The sequence below is a fragment of the Protobothrops mucrosquamatus genome, unplaced genomic scaffold (assembly GCF_001527695.2).
Source record: "Protobothrops mucrosquamatus isolate PMUCROS unplaced genomic scaffold, P.Mucros_1.0 scaffold8, whole genome shotgun sequence".
In the NCBI taxonomy this organism is placed as follows: Eukaryota; Metazoa; Chordata; class Lepidosauria; order Squamata; family Viperidae; genus Protobothrops; species Protobothrops mucrosquamatus.
In genome coordinates this window covers 1,585,228-1,611,593 of record NW_015386395.1, presented here as the reverse complement: position 1 = coordinate 1,611,593, position 26,366 = coordinate 1,585,228, and the positions used below count along the sequence as shown (strand labels likewise).

The 26,366-nt window shown below is 40.5% G+C and overlaps 1 protein-coding gene across 1 annotated transcript in view; it reads right to left on the bottom strand.

The window, feature by feature from the left end:
• Positions 1–234: 234 nt before the first annotated feature.
• The window catches only part of PPP6R1 (protein phosphatase 6 regulatory subunit 1), a 34,024-nt gene continuing 7,892 nt past the window's right edge, over positions 235–26,366 (bottom strand). Inside the window, exons 6-21 of the mRNA XM_015810261.1 lie at positions 23,522–23,635; positions 22,839–23,004; positions 22,113–22,265; positions 19,042–19,185; positions 18,285–18,349; positions 17,684–17,799; positions 16,460–16,545; positions 15,747–15,836; positions 14,649–14,743; positions 11,315–11,372; positions 9,569–9,717; positions 7,173–7,318; positions 5,099–5,270; positions 4,489–4,559; positions 948–1,044; positions 235–364 (exon numbers count right to left, since the gene is read on the bottom strand). Coding sequence (XP_015665747.1) covers positions 235–364; positions 948–1,044; positions 4,489–4,559; positions 5,099–5,270; positions 7,173–7,318; positions 9,569–9,717; positions 11,315–11,372; positions 14,649–14,743; positions 15,747–15,836; positions 16,460–16,545; positions 17,684–17,799; positions 18,285–18,349; positions 19,042–19,185; positions 22,113–22,265; positions 22,839–23,004; positions 23,522–23,635 — 1,852 coding nt within the window. The remainder of the gene's footprint in view (positions 365–947; positions 1,045–4,488; positions 4,560–5,098; positions 5,271–7,172; positions 7,319–9,568; positions 9,718–11,314; positions 11,373–14,648; positions 14,744–15,746; positions 15,837–16,459; positions 16,546–17,683; positions 17,800–18,284; positions 18,350–19,041; positions 19,186–22,112; positions 22,266–22,838; positions 23,005–23,521; positions 23,636–26,366) is intronic.

Sequence of the window (26,366 nt, the reverse complement as noted above, 5' to 3'; positions counted from 1 at the left end):
CAGAATAAGAAAATAAAAATAGTAGGATTAGGGGGAAGAGACAGGAAAGAGTGTGTTGTCCACACTACAGTATTGTGATTGAAGACGTCCAGAAAACCTTGCCTGGTAGCCTGTTTCCAACTACATCTAACTTCCACCCTTGCTGCTGTCTAATGAATAATCTGAGATTGCCTTCTTGCAACCATCAAATCCTTCTTCTGTGACTTGCTAATCCCAACAACCCCCTACAATATTTTACCTGGCTGCCGATGGCTGCTGTTGCTCTATCTGTGGGTTGATGTGCTCAGGTTGTGGTGTCTCTGTTGTCCCCTGAAGTGGCTGGGTCTGGCTGGAATCAGAGGTAGATGGGGGAGGTTCTTTTGTGCTGTCGAAGAAGGTGGGGGAAGGCAGGGAAAGAAACACTTATCTTAGCACGGTGACGTGGATTGCTTTTATATTCATGGTTCCAAACCATGATTATACAGTACAGTTTGTATTTATCCAAACAATGATTAAAACAATAGAGAAGACCTCATGGATCTGCAGAAAGCACCCTAAAGAGAAGAAGCGATCTTTTTTTTATTATTTTAGTTTTAATGGCTACAATTTCACATTTTAAATGTTTATTTTTCTAATCGGTCTCTCTCAAGCTGCCTATTCCCCAGCTCTTCATTTTGCCACAGTCATCGGTTCTGCTTTTCAGAGCTGTTTTCAATCTTCCGTTTCTTCCTCTTTTTTCATCAGCAGGATTTCCTGCTGATTCCAAGTATTCATCAAGTCTGACTCTGCTTAGGCTTTTGAGTTCAGCCAAGGTTAGTCAGGTGCTGCCCTCTAGTTGGGCCCTGGCCATATCAGGAGGAGTTTTCATTATCGCTAGTGCATACTTGCAGACCAGATATTCATCTTTTAACAATCCCTCCGAAGAACACAGAGTCAGTGGCGTGACAGGTCACATTTCAGAATTTTACCTGGCTACTGTTGTCACGATAGAAGAGTTCGGTGGGTTCCCCTCTTCTGGAGGGCCTGTGTCTGGGGTGGGAGGATCCTGTGGAACACTAGAGACTGCTATAAAAGAGGGGTGGGTGGGAGACCGACCAATCAGATCTAGATATGGGGTGGGAAATACATGTTCTGTACAGAGGAAAATGACAGTTCTAGAGGGAAAGCTACCATCTATCCCAAACATTCATTTCCACAGTGTTCTAATTTCTGAGGCTTTAAGGACACAGTAACTGTCTGCCCAACCCCCACTTGCTCCTTCTCCTATTAATATGGTTAGCCCAGGGAAGGGGAGCCAGTGGCTCTTCAAAAGTTAGTGGGTTCCAATTACTGTCAGCTATAAAGATAGTGGATGCTGGATAGCAGTCCAGCATGGGGCATCCAGAACATCCAACATGGGGGGAACCAAGGATCATCTAAACTTGCAGTAATCACAGGTGGATGGACTGTAGGTTGAATATTCAAGGAAGCTTTTAGGAACACAAGGCAGGAGACTCCTCCCGGCCATGCTTGTGAATGGAAGTGACCATTCAAAGATGTAGGAGAAGAGGTAAGTGGGAGAGGTGAGAGAGGCAGGTAATACAGGCTTTGTGTAAAGGATCAGAATGATGGACTTGAATAAAATAGGCTGAACTTCCTACCCAGATACAGAACCAACTGTATTCCACAGGATAGGCATGTTGTTCTTACAGCTTAACTAGCTTAACTAGCTGTTGCCCACAGACTCCCGAAGGCTCCATGGCCCCCAGATTAACCACCTCAAAAATCAAAGTTCTCACATGGTCCTAGGAGTTTCTACAAAATGGATCCACTACTCTCAAACACTGTTCCTTTATTACTGAATAGATTTTATAATAATAATAATAATAATAATAATAATAATAATAATAATAATAATGATGATGATGATGATGATGATGATGTTGGAAGGGACCTTGGAGGTCATCTAGTCCAACCTCCTGCTCAGGCAGGAAACCCTATACCATTTCGGACAAATGGCTGTCCAGTTTCTTTTTAAAAACTTCCAGTATTGGAGCATTCACTTCTTCTGGAGGCAGGTTGTTCCACTGGTTAATTGTTCTAACTGTCAGGAAGTTTCTCCTTACTTCTAGGTTGCTTCTCTCCTTGATTAGCTTCCATCCATTGCTTCTTGTCCTGCCTTCAGGCGCTTTGGAAAATAGCTTGACTCCCTCTTCTTTGTGGCAGCCCCTGAGATATCGGAACACTGCTATCATGTCCCCCCTCGTCCTTCTCTTCATTAAACTAGACATACCCAATTCCAGCAACTGTTCCTTATATGTTTTAGCCTCCAGTTCCCTAATCATCTTTGTTGCTCTTCTCTGTACTCTTTCTAGAGTCTCAATATCTTTTTTACATCCTGGTGACCAAAACTGGATGCAGTATTCCAAGTGTGGCCTTACCAAGGCATTGTAAAGTGGTATTAATACTACACGTGATCTTGATTCTATCCCTCTGTTAATGCAGCCCAGCACTGTGTTGGCTTTTTTGGCAGCTGCAGCACACTGCTGGCTCATATTTAAGTGATTGTCCACTAAGACTCCGAGGTCCCTCTCACAGTTGCTACTACTGAGCAAGGTACCCCCTATACTATACCTGTACATTTGGTTTTTCTTGCCTAAATGTAGAACCTTACTTTTTTCACCATTGAATTTCATTTTGTTGGATAGTGCCCAGTGTTCAAGTCTGTCCAGATCCTCCTGTATCTTAAGCCTGTCTTCTGGAGTGTTGGCTATTCCTGGTGTCATCTGCAAATTTGATGAGTAGCATGTTGCTACTCCTTTATAGTATTTGTGGAGACCACTTTCAGAGGGGACAGACATCTGGCAGAGTTGAATATAAATAAATATGTGGGTCTGTATGTGTGCAGGAGTGAAAAGGAAAGAAGTGGTGGACCACAAAGTCCAGAAAAGCCCGAGATGGTCTTAGGGAAGACAAGACTATTGGCAAGGGCAAGATGGCCCTCCTGTGGTAACTGCTGGAATGGAAGGATGAACAAGGCAAAGAGGAAAGCGGAAGAAACAGTCCCCATGTTTTTGGGTCCAAGTCTTGACCGGGGGAGGGAGCTCCTTCTGACAGGCTGCTACATAGCAACTGTTCTGGATGCCACTCAGCACTGGGGAGTATCAGCCAGGAGGTACACAACCATTATGGTTGATAGGAAATTATAGGAGACATTTTATATTAAGACATCGCCTCTGGGCTACCATACCTAGGACTTAGCAAATCTGATTCAGTTTCTATTATATGTGTATTATACTAATTACTGCATTAACTTGCAGAAATTACATGTGAAATTTTCATAAGAGCACACAAAGAGTTGTGCTGAATGAGAGTATTTAATCCAGGATTCAGTTTTCACAGCCCTCAATGGAAGCCCACAAGTAAGCCATAGACCAGAAAAATCAACTCTAGGAAAGCTAAAGCTACTTTTATTGGGATCAATTATAACAACAAAATCTTTTGAGTCTGATTGTGCTGTACACCCCACCTCTTTGTTGTATGTCAGTGAAATAGGGAGGCATCTACCTGAGCCACTTCTGATTGTTAACTTGCTGTTCTAGACTTAAAAATTGTTTCAGTCTAGATAATAGTTCCTGAATATTTCTGATAAAGTCATTTTCCTTATTCTCTACACATTTAAGATATAAGATAAGATAACCTTTATGGTCATTTTTTACTCTGAACACACTGGCCCACATTAAAAATTCTGTTTTTATATAGCTACCCATACATATACATAACACATATATACACATGCTACATATCTATATCACTGTCCATTTTGAACACATAGTGGAAATTTTTATCTTTCATCACAACTAATATGCAAAGGTATATAATATTTGATGCTGGAGGTAATATTATGATTAGGAACTGTTGGGAACTTTATACAAAGGAGCAGTCTAAATTGCCAACTAAGGCTACATTTGTGATAGCAAATTCCATAGTGTCATTATGCTGCATGTGAAGACAATAATAATATTTCTTAATATTTGCTCAGATCTTCCCAATGTTCAGCTTTGTTGGATTATCCCATAGTTTTAGTATTATGGAAAATGACATCAATTTTCTCAATACATCTTTAGAATGCCCTCCCTGGAGACAATTTTTCATAAACTAAAAGTCTCCAAACTAAAATCTTCCTGAGTATTTCTCTATTTTTTGTATGTGTGTGTTTTCCAGTTCTGTTGACAGAAGGATAAAAAAAAAACCTTATAAACTGCTGATTTGTAGAAAAGTAATATGATAGGTTGAGTGAATGTCACTGTTGTCTTTGTTCAGATTCTTATTCTCCTGAGACTGTTAGCTTTGACCACTTCAATACCAGCCTTTATATTTATTTATCCCTCTGGTGAAAATTCATATGCACTCATTTTTGTCCCGCTATGTACTTTTCCCTAGGGTTTTCTATGACATAATTTTGTATGAATAAATCACATTGATTTTTGGACACAATAAAACCGTTTCTGAAGAATCAGTGATGCTCACCTTCTACTTGGGACCCATTATTTTGTGCCACTTCCTGAGAGAGGATGGCTGGCTCTGTGAGCACTTTAGAACTAGCAAAACAAAATAATAATTGACAAAATTACCATCAGTCAATTGCAAAATGTTTTCCTTGGAACAGCTTATATCCTAAGATGATGCCTTTAATATTATTAACCACATCTGCCTATCCGTTATCCTTGAGAAGGACTTGATAGGTGGATATAAAAATCCCAGATCTAAATATCTAGCTGACTTCGCGACCAAACAAGAAAAAAGTCCCCAAATTCCCTCTTTTGCTGCTTTAAAATGATTGTGTGAGCCACTGAATTTGTTGTTTCTCCTCCAAGTTCCTCTTCTCATCACTTCCAATTCTGTTTGCCTGACACCCACTGGCAGAATGAGCAAACTCTGATCAATGACATTCAGCTAAGAAACAGGATAATTAAGCCCCTGTAAGATTTATCCATTTTACCCCTTAATATCCATTATGCTTCCAACACATGGACACAAGAAAGCCCCAGTCCCTGAAAGACATGATCCTAAAAGTCTAATTGATGTTCTCTTCACCCCCCCCCCAATGACTAAACATTTAAGTATTCCAAAGCCTCACCTCTCTTGTTGTACAGGGGGTTCTGGAAAGGAGGCCCAATTCTCATCTTTGCCAGAGCAGGAGGCACCTGAGTTAGGTTGGTCCCACACTGCTGCTCCTGTATCAGCTGCCACCAGTTGTGAGGATTTTGTAGACTTTGCGGACGGCTCAGACCTGTCTGCCCAGCTAGGATCTAGGGAAGACCATATTTGCACAGGAGATATTTATCTGGTGCTAGAACTTACTACAGGAGATAACTAGCACTATTGTTCCTGTAACTGTTAATAATAGTCTCCTCCAATCTATTGCTCACCAGATGTGCTGGGATGAGAGAGCTCAATATTCTGAAGTTACCATGATTATTGGACGAACATGTTGGGACTAGAAATCTTAACACACCAGGAGAGCAGATGGTTGGGAAAAGCTGGGTGCAATCCTAACATAATTGCCGATTTCTCTTTGGCATAAGGAAAATGAAGGTTTCCTCAATTGATTAAATGTACCGGTAAGTCAAAATATATTGATACAGATTAGGATGAAAGCCCAAATCAAACCAGGTTTGCTCTAACATCCAATTTTGTCTTGATCCTTTAATTATGAATTTCTGTGCTATTATGGTTTCTTGACTCACAAGATAGCAAAAACAGAAGGTGTATTTCGAAAGAAGAGTTTCAAGACACATAATTTTGTGCAAATAAGTTAACAAACTGGGCTATTTGGCAAGATCTTGGTATAATCAAATCTTGGCACAATATGGGAAAAGAGGCATTTTTTTTATTCAGCATTCCCTTACATTGTTATTCTTTCTTCAATTATACTAACGATGTCCAGAGATTGAGAAAAGGATGTTCACCTAATCCAGATCAGCTTTTCCCAAGAAAAGAGCTAATTATTTTTATGCCAAAAGACTTTTACTTTCAAGAAAATTATTTCCTAGCCATGAAATAAATAAAGGTGAAAAAAATGTGGTACTCCTGTTGTTGCTAAATATAAATTCCCAGCAACCCTGGGAAATAGGGCCAAAGGTGAGGAGGATGGGAGCTTAAGTTCAACAATATCTTCAGGGGAGGAAACTTCATAAATGGGGTGATTTGACAAAGCCTCACTTTGGTAGTTTTTCAAGGAATGTTATAATTTTTCCTTTATTATGCCATAATGTCACTTCTCTAATACTAGTGTTATTAGATCCAGTTGTCCCTCCTTTTTTCATTTGTAATATACTCATCATCATGCACTCATCTGTAATGAACATTGCATAAGAAGCAGGTGGCTATAACTGGTAAACTTAAGACGTTTCGCTCCCAAGAATTTTAAACCAGAATTAAGCTACATTCCTGAGGAAAGATCAGATTAAAAGAGAGAGGGTGACAGTCCTAAGGATTCAACTAGAGCACTGCAAATCAGCAGAGTTGTGTGGAAGAACATGTGAGAATGAAGCTCTCTGCCACTGTCAAGTATATGTCTTATGACTTAAATAACAGCATCTTGAGCCAAAGAAAGTCAGAGATACTGACAAGAAGAATCACTGAAATTGTAAGAAGCAAGTAGCTAGCTTGGCTAGGATAATACTCCTTGCAAATAACATAAAATTGTAACTCTCAGCAAAAGTGAACAACTATTAAAAAAAATTCAAACCTGGGTATTTTCTATAAAATTATCTGGCAAAAAATATTTCGAAACCTATATTTATTTATTAAATTTCTATGCCACTCATCTTTCCTATAAGGCGAGTCTCAGCCAAGTTGAAACACTGTTTATTAATGATGAGCATGTTATTTTATTGAATGTAGAGTAACGCTTATTTCAGAATTCACTTTTAAAGGGGATAAAGGCTATTTCATTCTTGTTCCTACCATGGACTGCTCCCATTTAGATCTTTTCCTCTAGTCCATTAAGTCTCATTACCAAAATAAGCAGAACAGTTTCAAATCAGGAAAAGAACTGCTGTTGGCAGCAACATCAGGAATAATCTCACCTTACTTCCTAGAGGAATTTATTTCCCACTATTAAAGGATGCCCAAACAAGCAGACAGCAGCTTGGCTCTGTTCCATCATTTATCCATCAACCCCAACAAACCAATCTCTGAGTTCTGACCTCCTAATGTTCTTTCCGCTTCTGTTTGTTCACCACAGCCATTGCTGACAGGGACGGCCTCTCCATCTCCCCCACCAGGATCTTCTTCCTCACCCCCTTCACCTTCTGAGTCTTCACTATCTTCACTATCTGTGCTACCGAGTCTTCTGCAAACGGGAGAGAAAATGGAAAAAAGTAGAGTTATTACACACTTGCCTACAGCCAGTTCTATTCCAGTGGACTCCTTTTTCTGCAGCTGTACATCACAATATGTGTTTAGTTTGGTGTTGGTTTAATATATGAGGGCTAGTCTGCTAAGGCTTGCTCAGCCAATCATGACTTAATTCCATGTATAAATATAGCCGTAGAATCAAACTACTGGTCCACCCAACCGTAATGTACCAATTTCCTCCTCTAAATTCCACTAAAAGAGGCTTTAAGCAATTAGAATTGCTGAACTCTATAAGCAATTCAGGCCTGCCAGTCTGATAGCATCATTACATTATCAATCCCAGCCTTATGACCCTTGGAGCCCAAATTGATTCTGAAAATGAAAATGTACTCCCTAGACATAAACATAAAATTTATTTATTTATTTATTAAACAAATGTGTATGGTCACCCAAAGTCACCCAAAGCAGGTGACTTCAGGCTGCTTACAACATTAAAAATAAAATAAAAACCCATAAACCCTCCCATCCGCACTCCCATGGCAGCAGCACCAGGTTGCATGTCCCTGCTACAGCTAACAAAGAAGAAAGAATCTAACACAAAGATACCATGTTTCCCCCAAAATAAGTTCTAACTGGAAAATAAGCCCTAGCATGATTTTTCAGGATGCTCTTAATATAAGCCCTACCCCCAAAATAAGCTCCAGTTAAGATCATCAGCTAGACGGACGCATTTAGTATCGTATTTTCCCTCAAATAAGACCTAATAGGAAAATAAGCCCTGATGCAAAAATGAAAACAAGACCTGGTCTTATTTTGGGGAAAACATGGGTATAACTGTTTCAGACTATTTCAGAAGGTCTAAAGCAGGGGTCTTCAAACTCGGCCCTTTTATGACTCATGGACCAACTCCCAGAATTCCTCAGCCAGGCATGCTTTCTGAGGAATTCTGGGAGTTGAAGTCCATGAGTCACCAAAGAACCGAGTTTGAAGACCCCTTGGCAAAATTCAAGAAAACAGCAGCAACATGAAATTCTGGAGCCAAGCATCCCAAAATTGTTGAGGGACAGCAAAAAGTGGCCCCAAAAGATTAATGCAAGTGACAATAGTGGCAAGAGAGGAAATAATATCCAATGTAGGAAAAAGCTCAAAAAAGAGTTTAAAAATTAAATGATCTTCCTTCAGTGATACAAACTGCACTTGAAAATAGGAAGCAACAAGTGCTATATTTATCAGATTAGACATACTTGAGAAGAGGAAAAAAAGGGCTTCCAAAACTGAACATCTATTTTTGCTTTTGTTTTTTGAATGGGGAGGAAGGGAGGAATGATATGCAGTTGGGAGTAATAAGAGCTAGAAGTCTGGACCTTGAACAGAGAAGCTGATACTGCACACTGAATCATCTTCAGCTTCAATTTCATGGCTACTAAGAATTGTCTTATGTATAATTAAGCACTTTAAGCTACGCTAAACACTATTCATGCCATCCGCTCCAGCTTTATTCGCTCACTCCCATTTTACAGAAGCGGGCAGCTGACAAAGCTCCATCATGCAAGAATGTGTGACAGGACCCGAGAAGTTCTCTTCGGGCATGGTCTAAATATGACCCACAGTTTATTGGTAAACATGATAAAGGAAGTTTCCCCTCAGCTTCATTAATAAGCGGGACAGGGAGACAGAATGGGAAGAACATCCCTGTAAAATGGAAACCTCTTGTGGAAAACCTTCAAGGATCCTGGGAAGGAGGTTGCCTGCATGTGCCTTCAACACCCCCAGCAAGAAAAAACATCTTCCCAGCAAGTCTAAAATTTCTTATCTTAGCACACTATTTTGATCCAGTTTGCATCTCTGTTTGGTTTCATTTTGCATAATTCCTCACCCAGTCTAGTGAAAAGTTGATGATGACAGGATTGATCTAAAGAGGCAGAACATATTCATAAAATGAGAGGTGGGCATGCAAAGGCAATGGAACAACCGGGCAGAAACCATCAAGGCATATGTACTTCATGCAGGAGAAGCATGAGCTAGCTTAAGATGCAAACAAGGAAGAAGATTTAACCCTAATAAACCAAGCATAATTGTAACTCTCTGGAAATAAAAGCGTGAATTATTTAAATACACGACGATATGCATTTAAGAAAAGAAAAGAAAAAAAAAAGGGGGGGGATATAAGCGAGAGAAATCAATCCTTAGCCCAAAGGGTGGTGATGGAATCCTCCAGAAGCTAATACAATGGATTCTTCCCTACCTAACCGTCATAGACTGTGCAGTACCCGAAGTGATAGTCCTCTCCTTCTCCTGCCAGATGTCCTCCCCATCAGAGCCATCGGCCTCTTCATCATCATCAAATTGCTGAATTCGCTCCTTGTAGCAGATGTCGAAAAGGTTGGCGTTGGGCTGCAGGAAAGTGGAGAGCAGAGACAGATTAGAGCAGTGGCCGAATTTAGAAAGGAAATAGATATAGTTGTTGTCTTTGTTGTTATTACAAGTTGCCCTTTAATGACTGTCTATAATAATAATAAAGTTGGAAGGGACCTTGGAGGTCATCTAGTCCAACCCCCTGCTCAGGAAGGAAAACCTATACCATTTCAGACAAATGGCTGTCCAGTCTCTTCTTAAAAACTTCCGGTGTTGGAGCATTCACCGCTTCTGGAGGCAGGTTGTTCCATTGGTTAATTGTTCTCACTGTCAGGAAGTTTCTCCTTAGTTCTAGGTTGCTTCTCTCTTTGGTTAGATTCAGATTTTGGCTTCTCTATGTACCTGCCGAAGCTATGTTGCAAATTAAAGATTCTTTAAGGCAGCGGTTCTCAACCTATGGGTCGCGACCCCATTTGGGGTCGATCGACCATTTCACGGGGGTCGCCAAGCAAGCATGTCCGCCATTTTTTCCACTTTTCTGGCGGGTGCCTTACCTCCCTTGGGCTGGGCCAGCTGGTGGTCGGCCTGTTCCGTCTCTGCCGCTTGCCAGCTACGCCTCGGCCGGCGCAGGGGGTGGAACCACGCATGCGCGGCGCTCCCGGGCAGGGAAAGTCCTCAACTTATGACCGGTTGGGTAGTCCTCGACTTACGACCGGTTTAGTCCTCGACTTACGACCGGTTTAGTCCTCGACTTACAACCGGTTGGGGGTCGCGGCATTAAATAGGTTGAGAATCACTGCTTTAAGGTAAAACAATGCCTCAAAATTCTTTGAAGAGCTTCTTCTTTCGGAACCATGACATCAAAGCCAAAATCTGAATTCTCCTCCTCCAATACACAGAATCAAAGCATAACTCACTCCTTCATTTAACAGTCATTAATCACATTATCCAATTAGTTTGAAGTGTGAACTTTCCCTCCTGTTATCTCCTCTTATTACAACTAACTTTGAAGAATACCCTACTGAGATATTGTTATGGCTAATTAATCCCCAGCACATTCTTCCCCCTACCCTCCATCTCTTTTAACTCTAAAAGTAATACACAGGTTAAATAGGAAATGTCTGCATCTTTATATATTGTCAAGCACGTCCGATGTTAGCAGCATGGACACTGAGATCATAACAAGTGACTGAATCCTGGACTAGCAGTGGGAGGAACAAGACAGCAGAGGTCACCTGAGAATGGGAGGCGTAGGACACGTGGAGGAGTGCAAGGCGGCCAAAAGGTCAGAGATAAGGGGGAGACAGGCAGGTGAGGGGAGTTCAACAGGAGGTGAGTGCAGCTGGGTAATGCAATCTCACCTGCCAAAAGGGAGCTACCCAGAACCAGCTGGGGAGCAGACTCAGCAAATTTGTGCAGGTAGGAGAACTGTGAGGTCTTTGCCTAATGGCTGCAATTGGGACTATTATTGCTGAGCAGCGAAGTCACGTAATATTTCACCTAATAACTGCTTCCGTTTAGCAATGGAAATCCCAATCCAAATTAGGGTCGTTAAGGGAGGACAAGTGATACAAAGTGGCAAACATGTCTAATATTCATTCTTCCTGTTTTCTCCCTCAACACCAATAACACTTACACTGTCATCATCTGCATTCAGTGAGAAGGTGATGTTGGCCGTTTTGTCAAAAGGAGCACTGAAATTTAAAAAAAAAAAAAGGAAACTATGGTGAAGACCAGAAATCAGGATTGCATTCTTAGATGGGAACAATACAAGCCTAGTTTGGGGGAAAAACAGTGAAAGAAGGAAGCATGTGCTGTGCTGTGCTGAAATGGGAATTTATCCCCCTTCTTTTTCCTAAACTCTTCTAATAAAATTCCCATTTCCAAAGTACTTTAGGAAGAGTTGAAAACATTCCACATAAATCAGTAGTTATCTCTTAATGCAAACAGGCGTCAGGGTATCTACCTGTCCAAGGTTACTAAAACAATTAAGTTAATAGAGAAAGGATAGTTTTTAGTTTACTTTATGATTTCATCTTAGTTACATTACTGAATCTCTATTTAATAAATATAACTTTCTTGTTAATATAATATCTGTCTTCCTGCAACAAATTTAAACTGGCAGTCCCTTTTCTATACGGGCCACACATTTACAGGTGTGTTTTTAATTTTTTGTTTTCTATATGGAACCTTTAATGCTACGCAATGTATTTCAAACTCTGTTTACCAAACTGCCTTGCACTAGCTCAAGTTTTATTCTTTATTTTAGATGTATATACATTAAAAAGAGTTGTATTAGCTTTATTTTAGAACTGTGCATTGATTTGCGAAGGATATTGCTTATATTAAGAAATATTTTAATAAAATAAAGATGAAGTCTCCTTTGAGTTGAGATATGGATATAATTTACCATTACATTCTTCTGGAAACTCTTTCTTACTTTGCAACCTAGTCTAAATTCTGGAATTTCCTCATGGTCTCTAATTTAACCAGGTCTGATCCTGCTTAGCTTATTGAGAGAAGCCAAGGTTAGCTTTGTGTGGCCACCTGCCATCAAAAGGAAAGTTGTTCAATAGATGTCACAGAACAGATTCATATCCAAGCCCAAAGAAAGTGGCTGCAGAGCCCAAACCATGTTCTGTCTTGTCTGACAAGCATTTGAACCAGTTTTCCAAGTCACCCACCAACCATTGCTATAGTGTCAGATCAGTTTCAATTAATTTTATTTCTCAAGAAGCAGACAGCAAAGCCCCATTTTAAGATAATGCAAAGACTGGGCTCAGAAGGGACCTGTGTAAAATACTTCTGAGCTTTCATCTACTCATGTTTCCCTAGATGAAATCTTTGTATTTATTTGAAGTGGTGCATGTATGGAGAGATGGAAAGGAGATATGTATGCTGTTGGCCTCATCTTTGTATTTAAAAGAAGAAGAGCAGCGCATTAGCATTTACCTTTTCAACCGTTGGAAGTGAGCGCTGCAGGCCACATAGGCAGAAAAAGAGAAAGAAAAAGGAGAGAAAGAAAGAGAGGCAGACACATGAGGTCAGGAGACTTGGAGAAAGGAAAAAAAAAACTGCCTGGGGATGGAATGAGGTGCCTGTCAATAAGGTCTCCAGCTCCCCCCCTTTCAATAATTAGGTCACCCAGGTCAAACATCATGCTGGAACTGCCACAACAAAACAGACTGGCAAAATAGGAATGACTGGACAGTCTTGACTAAGAACATCAAATCTTTAGTTGCTAACATGACTTGAAAAATTAAGACACCCTCCCCTTTTTCAGGCAAGGCTCTGTCATTTGGCAAGCTGAGCAAAGCAAGCTAGAAGCCAGAGCCTCTGGGATGGGAGCTTTAATTCAATGAAATCCAATTTCCAAGTATCAAATCATCCTGGCTTCCAAAATTTTAAAGGAAACCTCTCTGCTTGTGGACTTTCTCAAAGCAATTATCCACAGGTTGATGGACTAGGAGAGTCTTTGATCTGATCAAATAAAGCTCATTTTATGTTCTTATAAAAGATAAATAAAACATATTCCCTCTTTCGGAGAGGTCAAGAAACACAAAGATTTCATGAAATGGAGTCCTGGCTGTGCAAAGGCAAAGAAAGAAGCATCACCACTCATATAATCCTCTCACATTCTCAAAAGAAGCCAAGCAAATACTAGCTCATGGGTCTCAATGAGATGGAATGAACACCTAGCCAGCCTTCCCCAGATAAGGTTTTCCCAGGTATTTTTTATCTGACTGCTATCATCCTTAGGGCGGCATGGTGGCTCAGCGGTTAGGGTTCTGGGCTTGCTGATTGAAAAGTCAGCAGCCCAGGTTTGGGACCCAAGAGCCATGTGACAGGTTGAGCTCCTGTCCTCACTTCAGCTCCTGCCAACCTACCAGTTCAAAAGCATGCAAATGTGATAAATAGGTACCACTTTGGAAGGAAGGTAACAACATTCTGTGACATCATGCTGGCCACATGACTGAGGAAATGTCTTCGGACAGTGCTGGCTCAATGGCCTTGAAATGGAGATGAGCCGGCAACTAGCAGAGTAAAAACTAGTGTAGTAAAATCTGCAGGAACTCCTTTACCTTTTTTTTAAGCATCCTTAACTAAAATGAAATTATAGGCTCTATGGTCCCTAGCGTGCCAGTTGGCATACAGGTCCCAAGAAAGGCATCTTCTTTGACATAAAACAAGCTCTTTGCTCTGTCAGACTTTTAAAAGGAATTTTAAAGAATTCATTTAATGAAAAAAATGTTGCAAAGCAAAGTGCCAGTTGTGAGTATTCACTATCTCCACGAATGCCTCTGGGTCACAAATAGATTCCATGACTTAAATCCATATTTTGTAAGTAACTATGCCCTCCAGTAACTATTTTGGGAATGGGATAACAAGTTGCATTCTTGTAGTGTCCGTAACACTTTCTTAAAATCAAATTCACAAGTCCAAAAAGGCTGGGGATCCAGTTATAGCTCAAAATGTAAGGATGATCCAGATGAGGATTGCTGATCTAACCTCTCCAATGGGTTATTTTACTGGGACCAATAACCAAATCTGCAAGATGCAAGACTATGCATCTTTGTAATTCTATGACAAACTGCCAGGCACAAGCACATGCAAATCAAATGCTCCTGAAATGTATTCAGTGAATAATCTAATTCTCATTAATTAATTTACAACTGAATTATAGGAAATTATAATCAGCAGAAATTAAGGCCAGTGAAAGGCAGATGTCCCTTTGCATACACAGACCAAAGGAACATAATTTAATATGTGAGGCTTTAGAAACCCTTAGTCTTGCTTCTGGATCCTGCTTAAAATCATGCTTCCTTTCCAGAGCAGACAAAAATCAGCTGTGCCATGCTATTGTCCTCACAGGAGGCAAGGCAATTCTCAGCCACCAAAGAGCACATTAAAAGGGGCCTAGAAACAGGACATGGAGAAAGGCAAGGGGGGAATGTGAACACATCACTAACTTGACATTCTCTTCTTGCTCGCCAAATTCTTCGTCATGAAAACCAAAGTGGTCAATAAATGAAGTCATCTGTTGCATTTGATAACCTACGAAAGCCTATGAAAAAAAGTAATAATAGGAAATAAGCATGAATGATAAATAGCTCAAAAGGGAACGGCGGAGTGAGAATTTTATTTATTGACTAAATTTATATAGCCAGTTGCAAGCCAAAACAGATGATTATTAGATCTGATGCATCTAAGAACGCATGGAAATTCTTTTGCCTGAATAAATCTATGTGCTTTCCAATAGATCCTAACAGATAACATCTGGCTTGAATTCATTCCAAGTAGCATCAATCCGATTCTGAGCACAAGATGTAAAAGTTAGTAAGATAATAAAAATGAAACATAATGACTGGGCTACTGCTGGCTCTTCTTCTTCTGTATGGTTTTATATTGGGGTGGGTGGGTGGTATTTTATTTGGGAGTTGGTTTTATAATATTTTATTGTATGGCTTGTTACTATGATTTTCTACATGGCCAGAATCTGACCATATACAATGACTACATTAAAGAAAAGAATACCAAGATTCTATATCCGTTGCCTCCAAATACAGGTGGTGATTATGCTGAGAAAGGTGGGGAGCAGGATAAATATCTTTTCCAGAAACTTTCCGCACATATTGCTGTCTCCAAGGTGGGCGCTGCTGCTTACGTAAGCACTCTTACTTTCATAACACAGATGGAACATTCCTCTGAAAGAGGAGAGGCTATTTGTCAGAGGAATCAAGGTTTCTGCGTGGCCGCCAGCCAGAAAGGAACATGCTAAAATATAGAATCTAGACCCCCTCAAGGAGTCTTAATCTCTCAGATTAAAGGTATGATGCTTTTGATGTGTTGATTATTTACTTAATTACAGCATATGTCTGTAGAGGAAAAGACAGAGGGAGTGGGAAATGACTAAAAGGACTTTTGGAGCAAGCAATGTGTTTTTAGGCACAAAGCCCACAGAGCTAAAAATATTGCCCTTGGTTCTTAAATAAACAAGCACATGGCAGACAGGTGATAAGGGTATGGAGTACAAATGCCTCCTGATAGGAATGGACAAGGCCACTTGCCTGCTGTAGGACAGCCTCCTGAGGGAAGCTGAACTCCTTGAGATCGTTCTCATCATCATCGCTTGATGAGTGGAGATTGTGCAAGTTAACCTGAAGAAGAAAAAGATAATTAGTTACAGGGTTCCTTCTGAAAGCGTCGTGAATATAAAGCAGAGATTTATTTGCCCAGTTTTCAAGAAATACCTTAACAGAAGCTCAAATTCTGTCAATACTGAATTTTCAGCAGAGACTCAAGTCCTCAGATTAGCTGAACAAGCTCCCGTTTTCTAAACAGTGCTTCCCCACCCCTGGTTTGCTGTGACTTTGATACAGAGTTCTAGCTTTTCAATCATTATGGACTATTTTGAAAGGGGCAGTATGACAAAGATGCCAGGAACCCAGGGCTGAAGTGGGTAGCTGCAGGTGACTTAAATTACGGATCCTCTGGCTACATAGGAAATAGAGTGCATTCTTAGAAATACCAATAGAGAGTTCACTAGTAAGTTCCCCAGATCACTAGCCAAGCTGAGCCATCTGGAGAAATCTATTTCTAAAATTTGCGATGTAATTGAAGTTTAGCATGAAGAGTGTGAAATTACTAGGAAATGCTTCCTTCAATTAAGAGAAGATAGATATCAATCTCTGGTGGAATAGTTTTCACAACTCTGCCAGAGATTTTATATAGAACCAAGTCTAGAACACTATAATAAGCATAGAAAAGAAAAAAAACTAACTAGATCCACAGTGTTCTTCTTATTGGTTTCTGATAAAGGTCCCGAGACAAATTTTTCCCACTGTTCTTGGTCTTCTTCAGGCATCTCTGAAAATCAGAAAGTGTAAGTAGCCTAAAGCTGGGGAATGGAAGGAGAAGGCAAATAAATACACTGAGAAATAAGCTAGTTGCCCAACCTGGGAGCTGCCTGGTGTGTGTGTGTGTGTGTTGTGTATTTTCGCATGAGTGGCCAACAAGCACGCACACTCACAAATGGAGTGCACATGCATGCCTACTGCTTCTGCGGTCCAGTTCCAAATGGCTCATGGCCCAGTAGTGGACCACAGCCCAGGAGTTGGGAACATCTGAGCTGGTCCACAGGATGCAACAGAATTCAGGTGTCAGAAAAAATAGTGGCCCATAGTAACTAGGAGCCAGACAGCCTCAAAGAAATCAATGAGGTAACCTTTTCCTTGTTTGAGGAATACAGACAGGTCCTTCCATAAAATTATGACATATTTTAACCTTGATTTATTGGCAAAACCTTTGTGCCTTAGTTCATGCAGAAGCCAAAATCAAAAAATCATCTTTGTGTGAAGCCAGCCACCTGTGGTTCGCAGCTGTTCTGGCTACATTGTGTAAGGTGGGCTTTTTTTTTTGCTACCAAGAAGTATTTAGGTCCTAACTCTAGCCACATTTAGTAAATAATTGTGTGGCAATTTGCAAGTTCATAGCAAGTGGAAGTATGAAAAGTAACCATTAATTTAGCCCACTATTGGAGGATTCTGGAGTTGTAGTCCTTCATATAAAGTTCAGGAAAATTTATTCGGGTTAATTGATGCATATCTCCCCTCTAAATCTTTTGGTCAAGTCCTCTTTCTCAATCCCTAACAAGACTACAAGCTATTTTCCCAACTTCAAAACTGCCCATTTATAAACACACAGAACATTTGCAAAATTATATGCATTCAATAATTTAAACTAGCCTTTCAAGATGTAAAACCACAGAACAGCGAATATTAACCCTATTTTGGCTTATTCGTGTCTCTACCTTAGCTGAAAATACCCCCTGCCCGACACACCTCAAATCTTCAATGGGAACCCATATTTTTCCTCTCCTAAAAGGCAGGAAACAAACTCCTATACAGTTTCCCCAAACAGCTAATTTCAGCAGCTAAAAAGGTACTTTAGCCAATCCTGAACAAGAAACATAATCTTCACTCCCTGAAGCTGCCCCTCGCATTACCTTTTAAGAGCTGCTTGATGAGATTTGAATGAGGCCACTTCTCAGAGCCTTGAGCTAAGGCATTGGCAATCCGGGTGAGGTGCCCCATATAGCCCATGCGTCTTCCCCCATCCAATCTGTAGGAGATGACAGAGAGAATGGAGGCTGGTGGTGGCTGTGGGTATGACTTGCATAGTTTGAAAAAGAAGAAATAAACAAATGACAAGAGGAAAGGAGACTTTAGTGCTTCTATGGAGCTCATAAGTCGAAGCTATTCCGATTGGTCTGCATGCAGGGAAAAGAAAAGGATCTCCAGATAATCCTTCAATGCCCAGCAACTCCAGCCAACAGGGCCAATTTGAAAGATGCTGGAAAGTGCAGTTCAGCTCTTTCTGGAGAATAACAAATGAAACTGTTTTGTGAAGAAAGAAAAGAAGCCAGTAAATACCTCCATGAAAACCATGAGTAGAAGAGACTAAGCAACAGGGGCCTGAAGCATGAGGGAAGGAGCAAAGAAGGATCAAGATATGGAAGAACTCCTTGGGACTCTTTCTGAAGGAAGAGGAGGAAGAAAGGAGAAATATCTAACCAGGAGACTAAAAGTTTCACCATAACTACTTACTGAGACTGCTCATTCTCCTCCCAGGCAGATAAAATTCTTTGGATTAAGCGACATTTCTGTAGCAACTACAAGGAGAAAACAGGAGACAATTGATACAATACCTGCTAATTATAGGGGCACCAATGCTTATACCTCAATAAAAGACTAGCGGGGTTTTATATGGCTATTTTTAAAAGTTTCCAGGGCTCATCAGTTGAACACAAAAGTCTAAGCCGAGAGGGATGGTGATGGCTTCTGCCCAAAGACAAAAAGGAAGACTTCTGAGATCAATTGTTAACCACTTCCTTAGATACTTCTTCCAGCTTGTTAATAAGCCAGGCATTCACTTCTCCAATAGAAGAGAATATTTGTAACTCAGAGTTGAACTGTGGTGTCCTTGGTGCTCTCTGAGCTTGGTTGTTTTCTTGAAGATGTTTCATTACCAACTAGGTAACATCATCAGTGGTAGAAGGGGGTGAGATTTGCATCACTGATGATATTACCTAGTTGGGTAATGAAACATCTGTAAAAAAACAACCAGGCTCAGAGAGCACCAAGGACACCACAACCCCCTCCTCTTCTTGTTATTTCAAAGTTGTCTCATTCCCTTTATACTTACAGTATATGGTTCATTTCAGAGTCTCTGAAATAATCCTGACCTTCAGTTTTATCTCCTTTCAATTTCCAAACATCAGGATTCAGGATCAAAGCAGAGTACTGCTTCTCTCATCAATGACACAGAAGGATCTTGAACCCACAGACGACCCACATAACTTACATGTTGGATGACTGGACTTTCTGGGTGGGGCTCTGGGTGGTTCTCTATCGTTTCATCTCCAACAAGGGGGCTGAAAATGTTGCTAAGGCAGGCCTCCACCTGGGCGTGCAAGAAGTTGTTGTAGGTATACTTGAAGTAGAGGTTCTGATAGCGAGAGACAAAAGAATAGAATAGCAGGTCTTTATTTATGCCTTTCAACCAATACTTCCAATTATTGTAGTACCAGATTTCCCCTCAGATATGGTATGGCATGGAGCACCGGCAATACGATGTTTCCCCGAAAATAAGACTTGGTCTTTTTTTTTTTTTTTTGCCTCCAAAAGAGGCACCAGGTCTTATTTGGGGGAGGGGTCTTTTCCACAGTCTCACCTTGTAGCAATGGCACTGACAGCCCTGCCTAGCTGGCCCACTTCTTCTGCTGCCACTCACCGCTGCTCACACGTGTGACCCCCAGCCTCCATTTTGCTGTCAGAGGCCTTCAGGAAATGCTTCTGCAGTTGAAAATGGAGCTCTGGGTAGCTCGGTTCTTGGCTGCAGAGGCCTTTCTGGAAGGCCTCTGAGGGTGAAATGCAGGCCAGGGGGTGCTGCGCGCATCAATCCAGAGCTCCATTCTCAGCTGCAGAGGCATTACCTGAAGGCCTCTGACGCATGCAAGCGGCCACAGAAGAAGTGGCCAATGTTAGGTGTCGATTCATGGGAGGCCTGGCTGCAAGGATTAAGCGGGTACGGGGCGCGTGGGACAGCTCTACCCCCCCCAGCTTTATTTTTAGGCATGTACCTAGTCCCAAAACTAGGGCTTATTTTTGGGGTAGGGCGTATATTAGGCCCACCCTCAAAAATCAAGCCAGGGCTTATTAATGGGGTAGGTCTTACTTTTGGGTAAACATGGTAGGTGTATGTATTCCGTGTTTTGTATTTTTATTGAGCCATTATGCAGTTTTAAATTATCTTGTAACAGGGGCACACAATATGGTCCAGAAATGTAGCAGTTTCAAAGAAACCTGAGATGCTCTTAGTTTTAATGGAGGCAGCTCCTGAAATATAATTGATTATGTAGCCATATCAGAAACATATAGACAAATCTATGCATAATTTGATTCTTTCTTATCAAATATACATTTTGGAGATTTATATTAATATGTTGTTCTTAGTTAGTTATTTTGGTTTGGCTTTTTAAAAGATTTTTTTTAACCCATTTTTTTCACATACAATTCAAGGAGGCAAACATACCAATATTCTTTCTTCCTCTTATTTTCCCCACAAAAACAATCCTATGAGGTGGGCTGAGTGTGTGTGTGCCTGGCCCAAAATCACCCAGATAGTTTTTCATGCCTCAGGACTAGAACTCAAGAGTCTCCTGATTCCTAGGTCAACACTTTAACCACTAGTCAAATTGGCTTGCTCTCTCTTTTGCTGGCTTAGGCAATATTATTTTAGCAATGAGATAATCTGTTGGATGGGTATATATTACAACTATTTTATTTTTTTTTAAATGCTTCTGATGCTGTTTTTTTTTAAATGGCATTACAAAAATCCAGCCATATGGGTTTAGGTATCAACAGTGAGTTGATGATATCCAATTGTTTATTTTAGCTCCTGGTTGCCCAAATGATGCGGCTGAAGTACTATCTTAATGTCTAGAGATTGTATTCATGAGGAGAAAGAGGCTGAGGTTCAATCTAGGAAGACTGAAAGACTGTGGATTTGGGAACCACAGGATCCTGAAGACAGACAGATAGACAGACAGACAGACAGATCTACCTACCAACCTATCAGAACTTAGATGCAATCTAGGGAGCCGCTTGGACTCAGGATTCCTACGCAAAAAAATAAAACTGAGAAGGAAGCTCTTTGCATGAACCCATCTTATGCATCAGTTGCACATGATCCAGGATTGGGAGGCCCTGCCCTTGGATACTCATGCCTCAGCAACCTTTCGTTTGGATTACTGCAATGAAGTCAAGGCTCTAGTTGTCTCCTGCAAGGCCCTTCAAAGCACAGATCAAGCATTGTTGAAGTACTATCTATCCAGCTTCCTCCATAATATCAGATGGGTTCTGTGCCCCATATATGCCCCATCTATGAAATGGTGTCATTTTGTAGGATCCAGGAAGTGTGCCTTCTCTCTTGTTATGTTTGCCCTGTGGAACAGCAGGTGCCCCACCTTGCCCCCAAGTCCTGAATGGCTTGGACCTTTAATAACTTTAAGAAAGGTCTTGAAGACCTGGCTGTTCCATGAATGAGCCAACAATGTTTACTAATTGTTATTATGAAATGAATTTTGACTCTGATGTCATAGATGTTTACACACTGTATGTCTTCTGTCATTTTTTTCCTTTTCTGAATTTTTTATTATTTATAGTTTTTAGTTATTTTTAATGTTATGAACTGTCCAGATTTGTTTCATAACCATATAAATTGAATTAAATAATTTTGATATATTATATATGAGGAGGTATTACAGGTGGTCCTCACTCACTGGCTGTAATTGGGATTGGCAATTCCATTGCTAAGCAATGTGTTTATTAAATGCAATAGCACATGACCACATTGATTTATGTCAGTTTCAGCTGCAGTCGTTAACATAATCACTATGAGTCATTACTTATGACATCATTTGTCCTCAACTTGCTACTTCCTGATGCCTCCCCATTGACTTTGCTTGTTAGAAGCCAGCTGTGATAGTCACAAATAGGGACCATATGATTGTGGGATGCTGCAACCATCCAATGTGTGTGCCAGTTGCCAAGTGCCTAAATCATGACCATGTGACTGTGAGCATGTTGCAATGATTGCAACTTTGAGGACCAGTTGTCTCATTTTTCATTGCTATCAGAGCTTTGAAGAGTTGTTGAATGAGTGGTCAGTACTGGGATTGATTCCGAGCTGGCTCATTTTTTTGTACGAGTCCTTAAGCATGATCCTTAAGCTACAAAATGTTACACACCTTTACCTTTTGCCTCCTGCTCACAAAGGAAGAGTGTCGCACTGTAGCTTTTAAGAGGCAGCCAAATGCTTCGCCCACAGATCAGAGAGAAATCCCAGCAAACAGTGGCAGTACTGATACTCACCAACATAGTGTCAAGGGCCCCAAGTTCAATGATCTCATCTCGCAGTGCTGTGTTGTTTGTACCCAATGAGCTGGCCAGCAGCTTCACGACATGCAGACGAGTGTTTCCTAAAGGAGGGTCCAGGACCCCCCAGGTAGTCTGCAGGGCCTCTTTCTGTTAGAAGAAAAGTATATTTTTTTTAAAAAACATCTCACATCTAGCGCTCCCCTCCCCATCTCTAATGTTCCAAAGCTTGAGCGGGCGAGGCCAAAATTTTTCTCTTGGAAAAACTGGCAGGGGCAGTTAAGATGTAAAACAGAGGGCCTTGCCCAATTTAAAATCTTGCTCCCCCACCTTTAAATAATTCCAGCTCCACTACTTTCAACATTTCTCCCTATCTCCAAACTAATAACTCTACCCTAAGAACATATATACAGATTTTTTTTTAAAGATACAAAATCCATTTCCAGCATTTTTCATTGCTTGGCCATATGTTCTTTCATATGGCAAGCGCTAAATTTACTAATTCCCAAGCATGTATTCTCAAATGTCTTGATAAAACTAAACTCCCCAGCCCTTGCACTGCGTAGTCCAGTGTTAACGCACTGAAGGTTCCATGAGGGAAACAGGGGAATCCTTCTGTAACCAACATTCTGGAACACTTAAAACGCCATTGGCACTGCTACTTCCTTCCCTGCTGTTTCAATTGTACTCTTATCTTGCCTGTACACATGCACGCCTACTAACCTTTGGTGGATCAAGGAGCAGCCGATGAAGCTCCCTGAGACGCTGTTTGATGGCTTGCAGAGTGCCCAAACTGGCCTGGCTGGAAGCCACTTCACAGCTGGGACCAGTTATCTCCATCTGCCCCTCCAGATTGCAATAAAAGCCCCCTATGCCACCCAAGTCGCTCCTACAAGGAAGATCAAAGGAGGCACACATTACAGGGATGCGCTCTCACTAGTCCACCTTTCTGGCTAAGGAAATTTAAATTCTTTGATGCAAATCAAATGCACCAAGGGAACTATTCTGCATTCCTGTTCGAGAGTCTCTCTGAAGGAAAAATACTGGAATAACTAAGGCCCTAACTCACGTGGTGGCAGATACAGATGTTATGAACAAGAAACTGATTGCCCAGCAGAGAAACAAAATGCTAAAATTCTAAAGTCACGGTTGTTTGTAGAGCCCTATTCCAGTTACTACAGCCTTCACAAGGTACTGTCAGAGGATTTCTGCTGATAGGGATCACCAGATATTAGTAATAATAGTTTTTAAAATGAAAAACATGACAATCAGGATACAACACTGCTACAAACTGTATACATTTGTCGAGGAATATTTCATACAATTCTGTTAAGCTTTTTGGCTCTATATTGCTGCTCTGAATGTAACAAATGTTTTGTTGCTCTCAGTCCTCATTTGCTGCATACCTGGGTCTTCGTGGTTCCAGCAGGGTCAGCAAGACTTGGATCCCATTGACTATGACAGATTCGCTCTGTTCTCCATCCAGCATATTGCTTAGCAGCTGCTCAATTGTCTCCTGTCTGGATGCAGGGGAATGGAAATTGTTTTTACTAAACTGTCCCATGATCTTAGACCTGGCTATTTAATTTTTCATCTTTGCATGTGCCACAATGACATAAAAAGAGGGAGAATAAAAAAGTAACAAAAATGAGATTTATTTATTTTTTTACTTAGGAATTGACCCCCCCCCCAAAATAGAGGAAGCTCAAGAGAGAGCACCTTTTGGTATTAGCCAACTAGTAATCCTTGGATTTGACTCTGAACTATGTAGCAACATGAACTTTCACAATTAAGGGGAGAACCTTCAAACCTTTCTGAGCTCCAAGATTCTGAAACAATATTCTGTGCAGATCCTTTATACTTGAGTGTAACTGTAAGCAAAGGAAAAATCTAATGGAAAAAGGTCCGATGATCCTGTCAAATGATATTCCTGGTAACTGACGTTCCACTCTCCTCCCCCCTCCCCCTCCCAGGCATACTTAAAAAGCTAACAAACTAGAAGCTTGCACTCCTGCCCTATAATTAAAGCTTTGTTGTGTCTTGCTACTAATCTGACATTTTTAAATATAGGGGAATGGATCTAATTAACTGAACATAATTTGTGAAAATTAGTTGCTTTAAATCTAGCTTTTGTCTTGGCCCTGTCCCTTTCTATAGTCTAGTTTTACTCCATCTTTGGAATGTGGCCAGTAAAAAGCCATATATGACCTTCAACTTGAAAAAGGCTGTGCACTTAGCTGCTCTATAATGTTCCAAACATTACTTTTTTATTGAGAGATATGAAGCAAAGAATTTTGGATGGTCATTCAGCAATACAAGTCCTCCAAGACTGCAGAATGACTCTGAAGGTTTAATTTCAAGCCATGCTTTAATGGGCTGGGGAAAGCTTTTTCAAGAAATTTCTCGGTGTATTATGTGATAAAATTGCTATGTCCTAATTATGAAAACAAGTTCCTGATGAAGATTGACCTAGCACCATTCTCTTTTTTTTTTTTTTGCCACCAGACCAACTACAAAATCCATTTCTCTAGCATTAATTATTTTTAAACCCACAGTATTTATTAAATTTGTTACATCTGATTATTTCATGTAATTTTGACTATTTCTGCCGTTTATTAACATTTGATATTGTTCTATATAGCTTGCTTCATTATCTCAGAGGGTGAACAGTGTTTTTAAAGTATATTAAAGAAACCAGGAACTTTAAGGAGAGATCTCGAATATTAACAGCCAAACACGGAAGCCAGCTGCTGGGGTCTGTCAGGATAAGAGCAAGATACGTTGCATTTCTATACCAGTGGAGGCATTTTAACAACAGGAGAGGGGCGTAACACACAGAGTCAAAAAACAAAGCTGGGAATATTTCATTAAGAAATGACACTAGCTGAGTAAAGCAACACCACTCAGTTTTCATTTGACAAATAACAATGGTATTGAACTCTTTGAGTTAGTTCAAAGCCTGAATATACCACATGTGTGGGGTTTTTTTAAGCCTTGTGTATAATTCCCAGAGTCCTTCATGCAGTTGCCAATAAGCTAAAAGTGTTGATGTGACAGAAGGGGGAAGATATTAAATACAGGGGAAGTAATCATATTAACTATATTTAGTAGTAGTAGTAGTAGTAGTAGTAGTAGTAGTAGTAGTAGTAGTAGTAGTAGTAATAATAATAATAATAATAATAATAATAATAATAATAATAATAATAATAATAATAATATAAAAAAAAGTTGGAAGGGACCTTGGAGGTCATCGAGTCCAACCCCCTGCTCAGGCAGGAACCCTACACCAATTCAGACAAGTGGCTGTCCAGTCTCTTCTTAAAAACTTCCAGTGTTGGAGCATTCACCGCTTCTGGAGGCAGGTTGTTCCATTGGTTAATTGTTCTAACTATCAGGAAGTTTCTCCTTAGTTCTAGGTTGCTTCTCTCTTTGGTTAGTTTCCACCCATTGCTTCTTGTCCTGCCTCTAGGTACTTTGGAGAATAGCTTGACTCCCTCTTCTTTGTGGCAGCCCCTGAGATATTGGAACACTGCTATCATGTACCCCCTCGTCCTTCTCTTCATTAAACTAGACATACCCAATTCCAGCAACCGTTCCTTATATGTTTTAGCCTCCAGTCCCCTAATCTTCTTTGTTGCTCTTCTCTGTACTCTTTCTAGAGTCTCAGCATCTTTTTTACATCGTGGTGACCAAAACTGGATGCAGTATTTTAGTTGTGTAGACTCTGTCCACTTTTGGGACTGAAGCCCTAGCAACCCAGTGAAAGATAAAACTGACTGCTCAGCCTCATTATAGCCTTGAACTCAAAAAAGGAGGTAGACCACTGAAAACAGGTTAACCTATTTCACTTATAATTGAAACTAGACAACCTGTGCATTGTTGGGTAATCATTTCAGAGATATTTCCTTAATAATTACCTAAACAGAGAAACAGCATGACCAAGGATCAAGGGCAAAAAAGAAGTGGGAGCAGGAGCAACTTCTGAATTCCTGCCTGCTCCTCCATTAAGTTTTCGTGAGGGAATCTTTTATTATTATTATTATTAATTTGATTTATTATTAATTTGATTTATATACCGCCCTTCTCCCGAAGGACTCAGGGCGGTGCACAGCATATTAAAAACAAGTAACAATACAATAAATACCAAAATAAAAACCCCTCTAAGACCAAATTAAAAGCCAAATATTGGTAGCTGTGTCGTAATTAAAAATTATATTAAAAATCGTCCCTAACTAAAATCCTCCCTAGGTC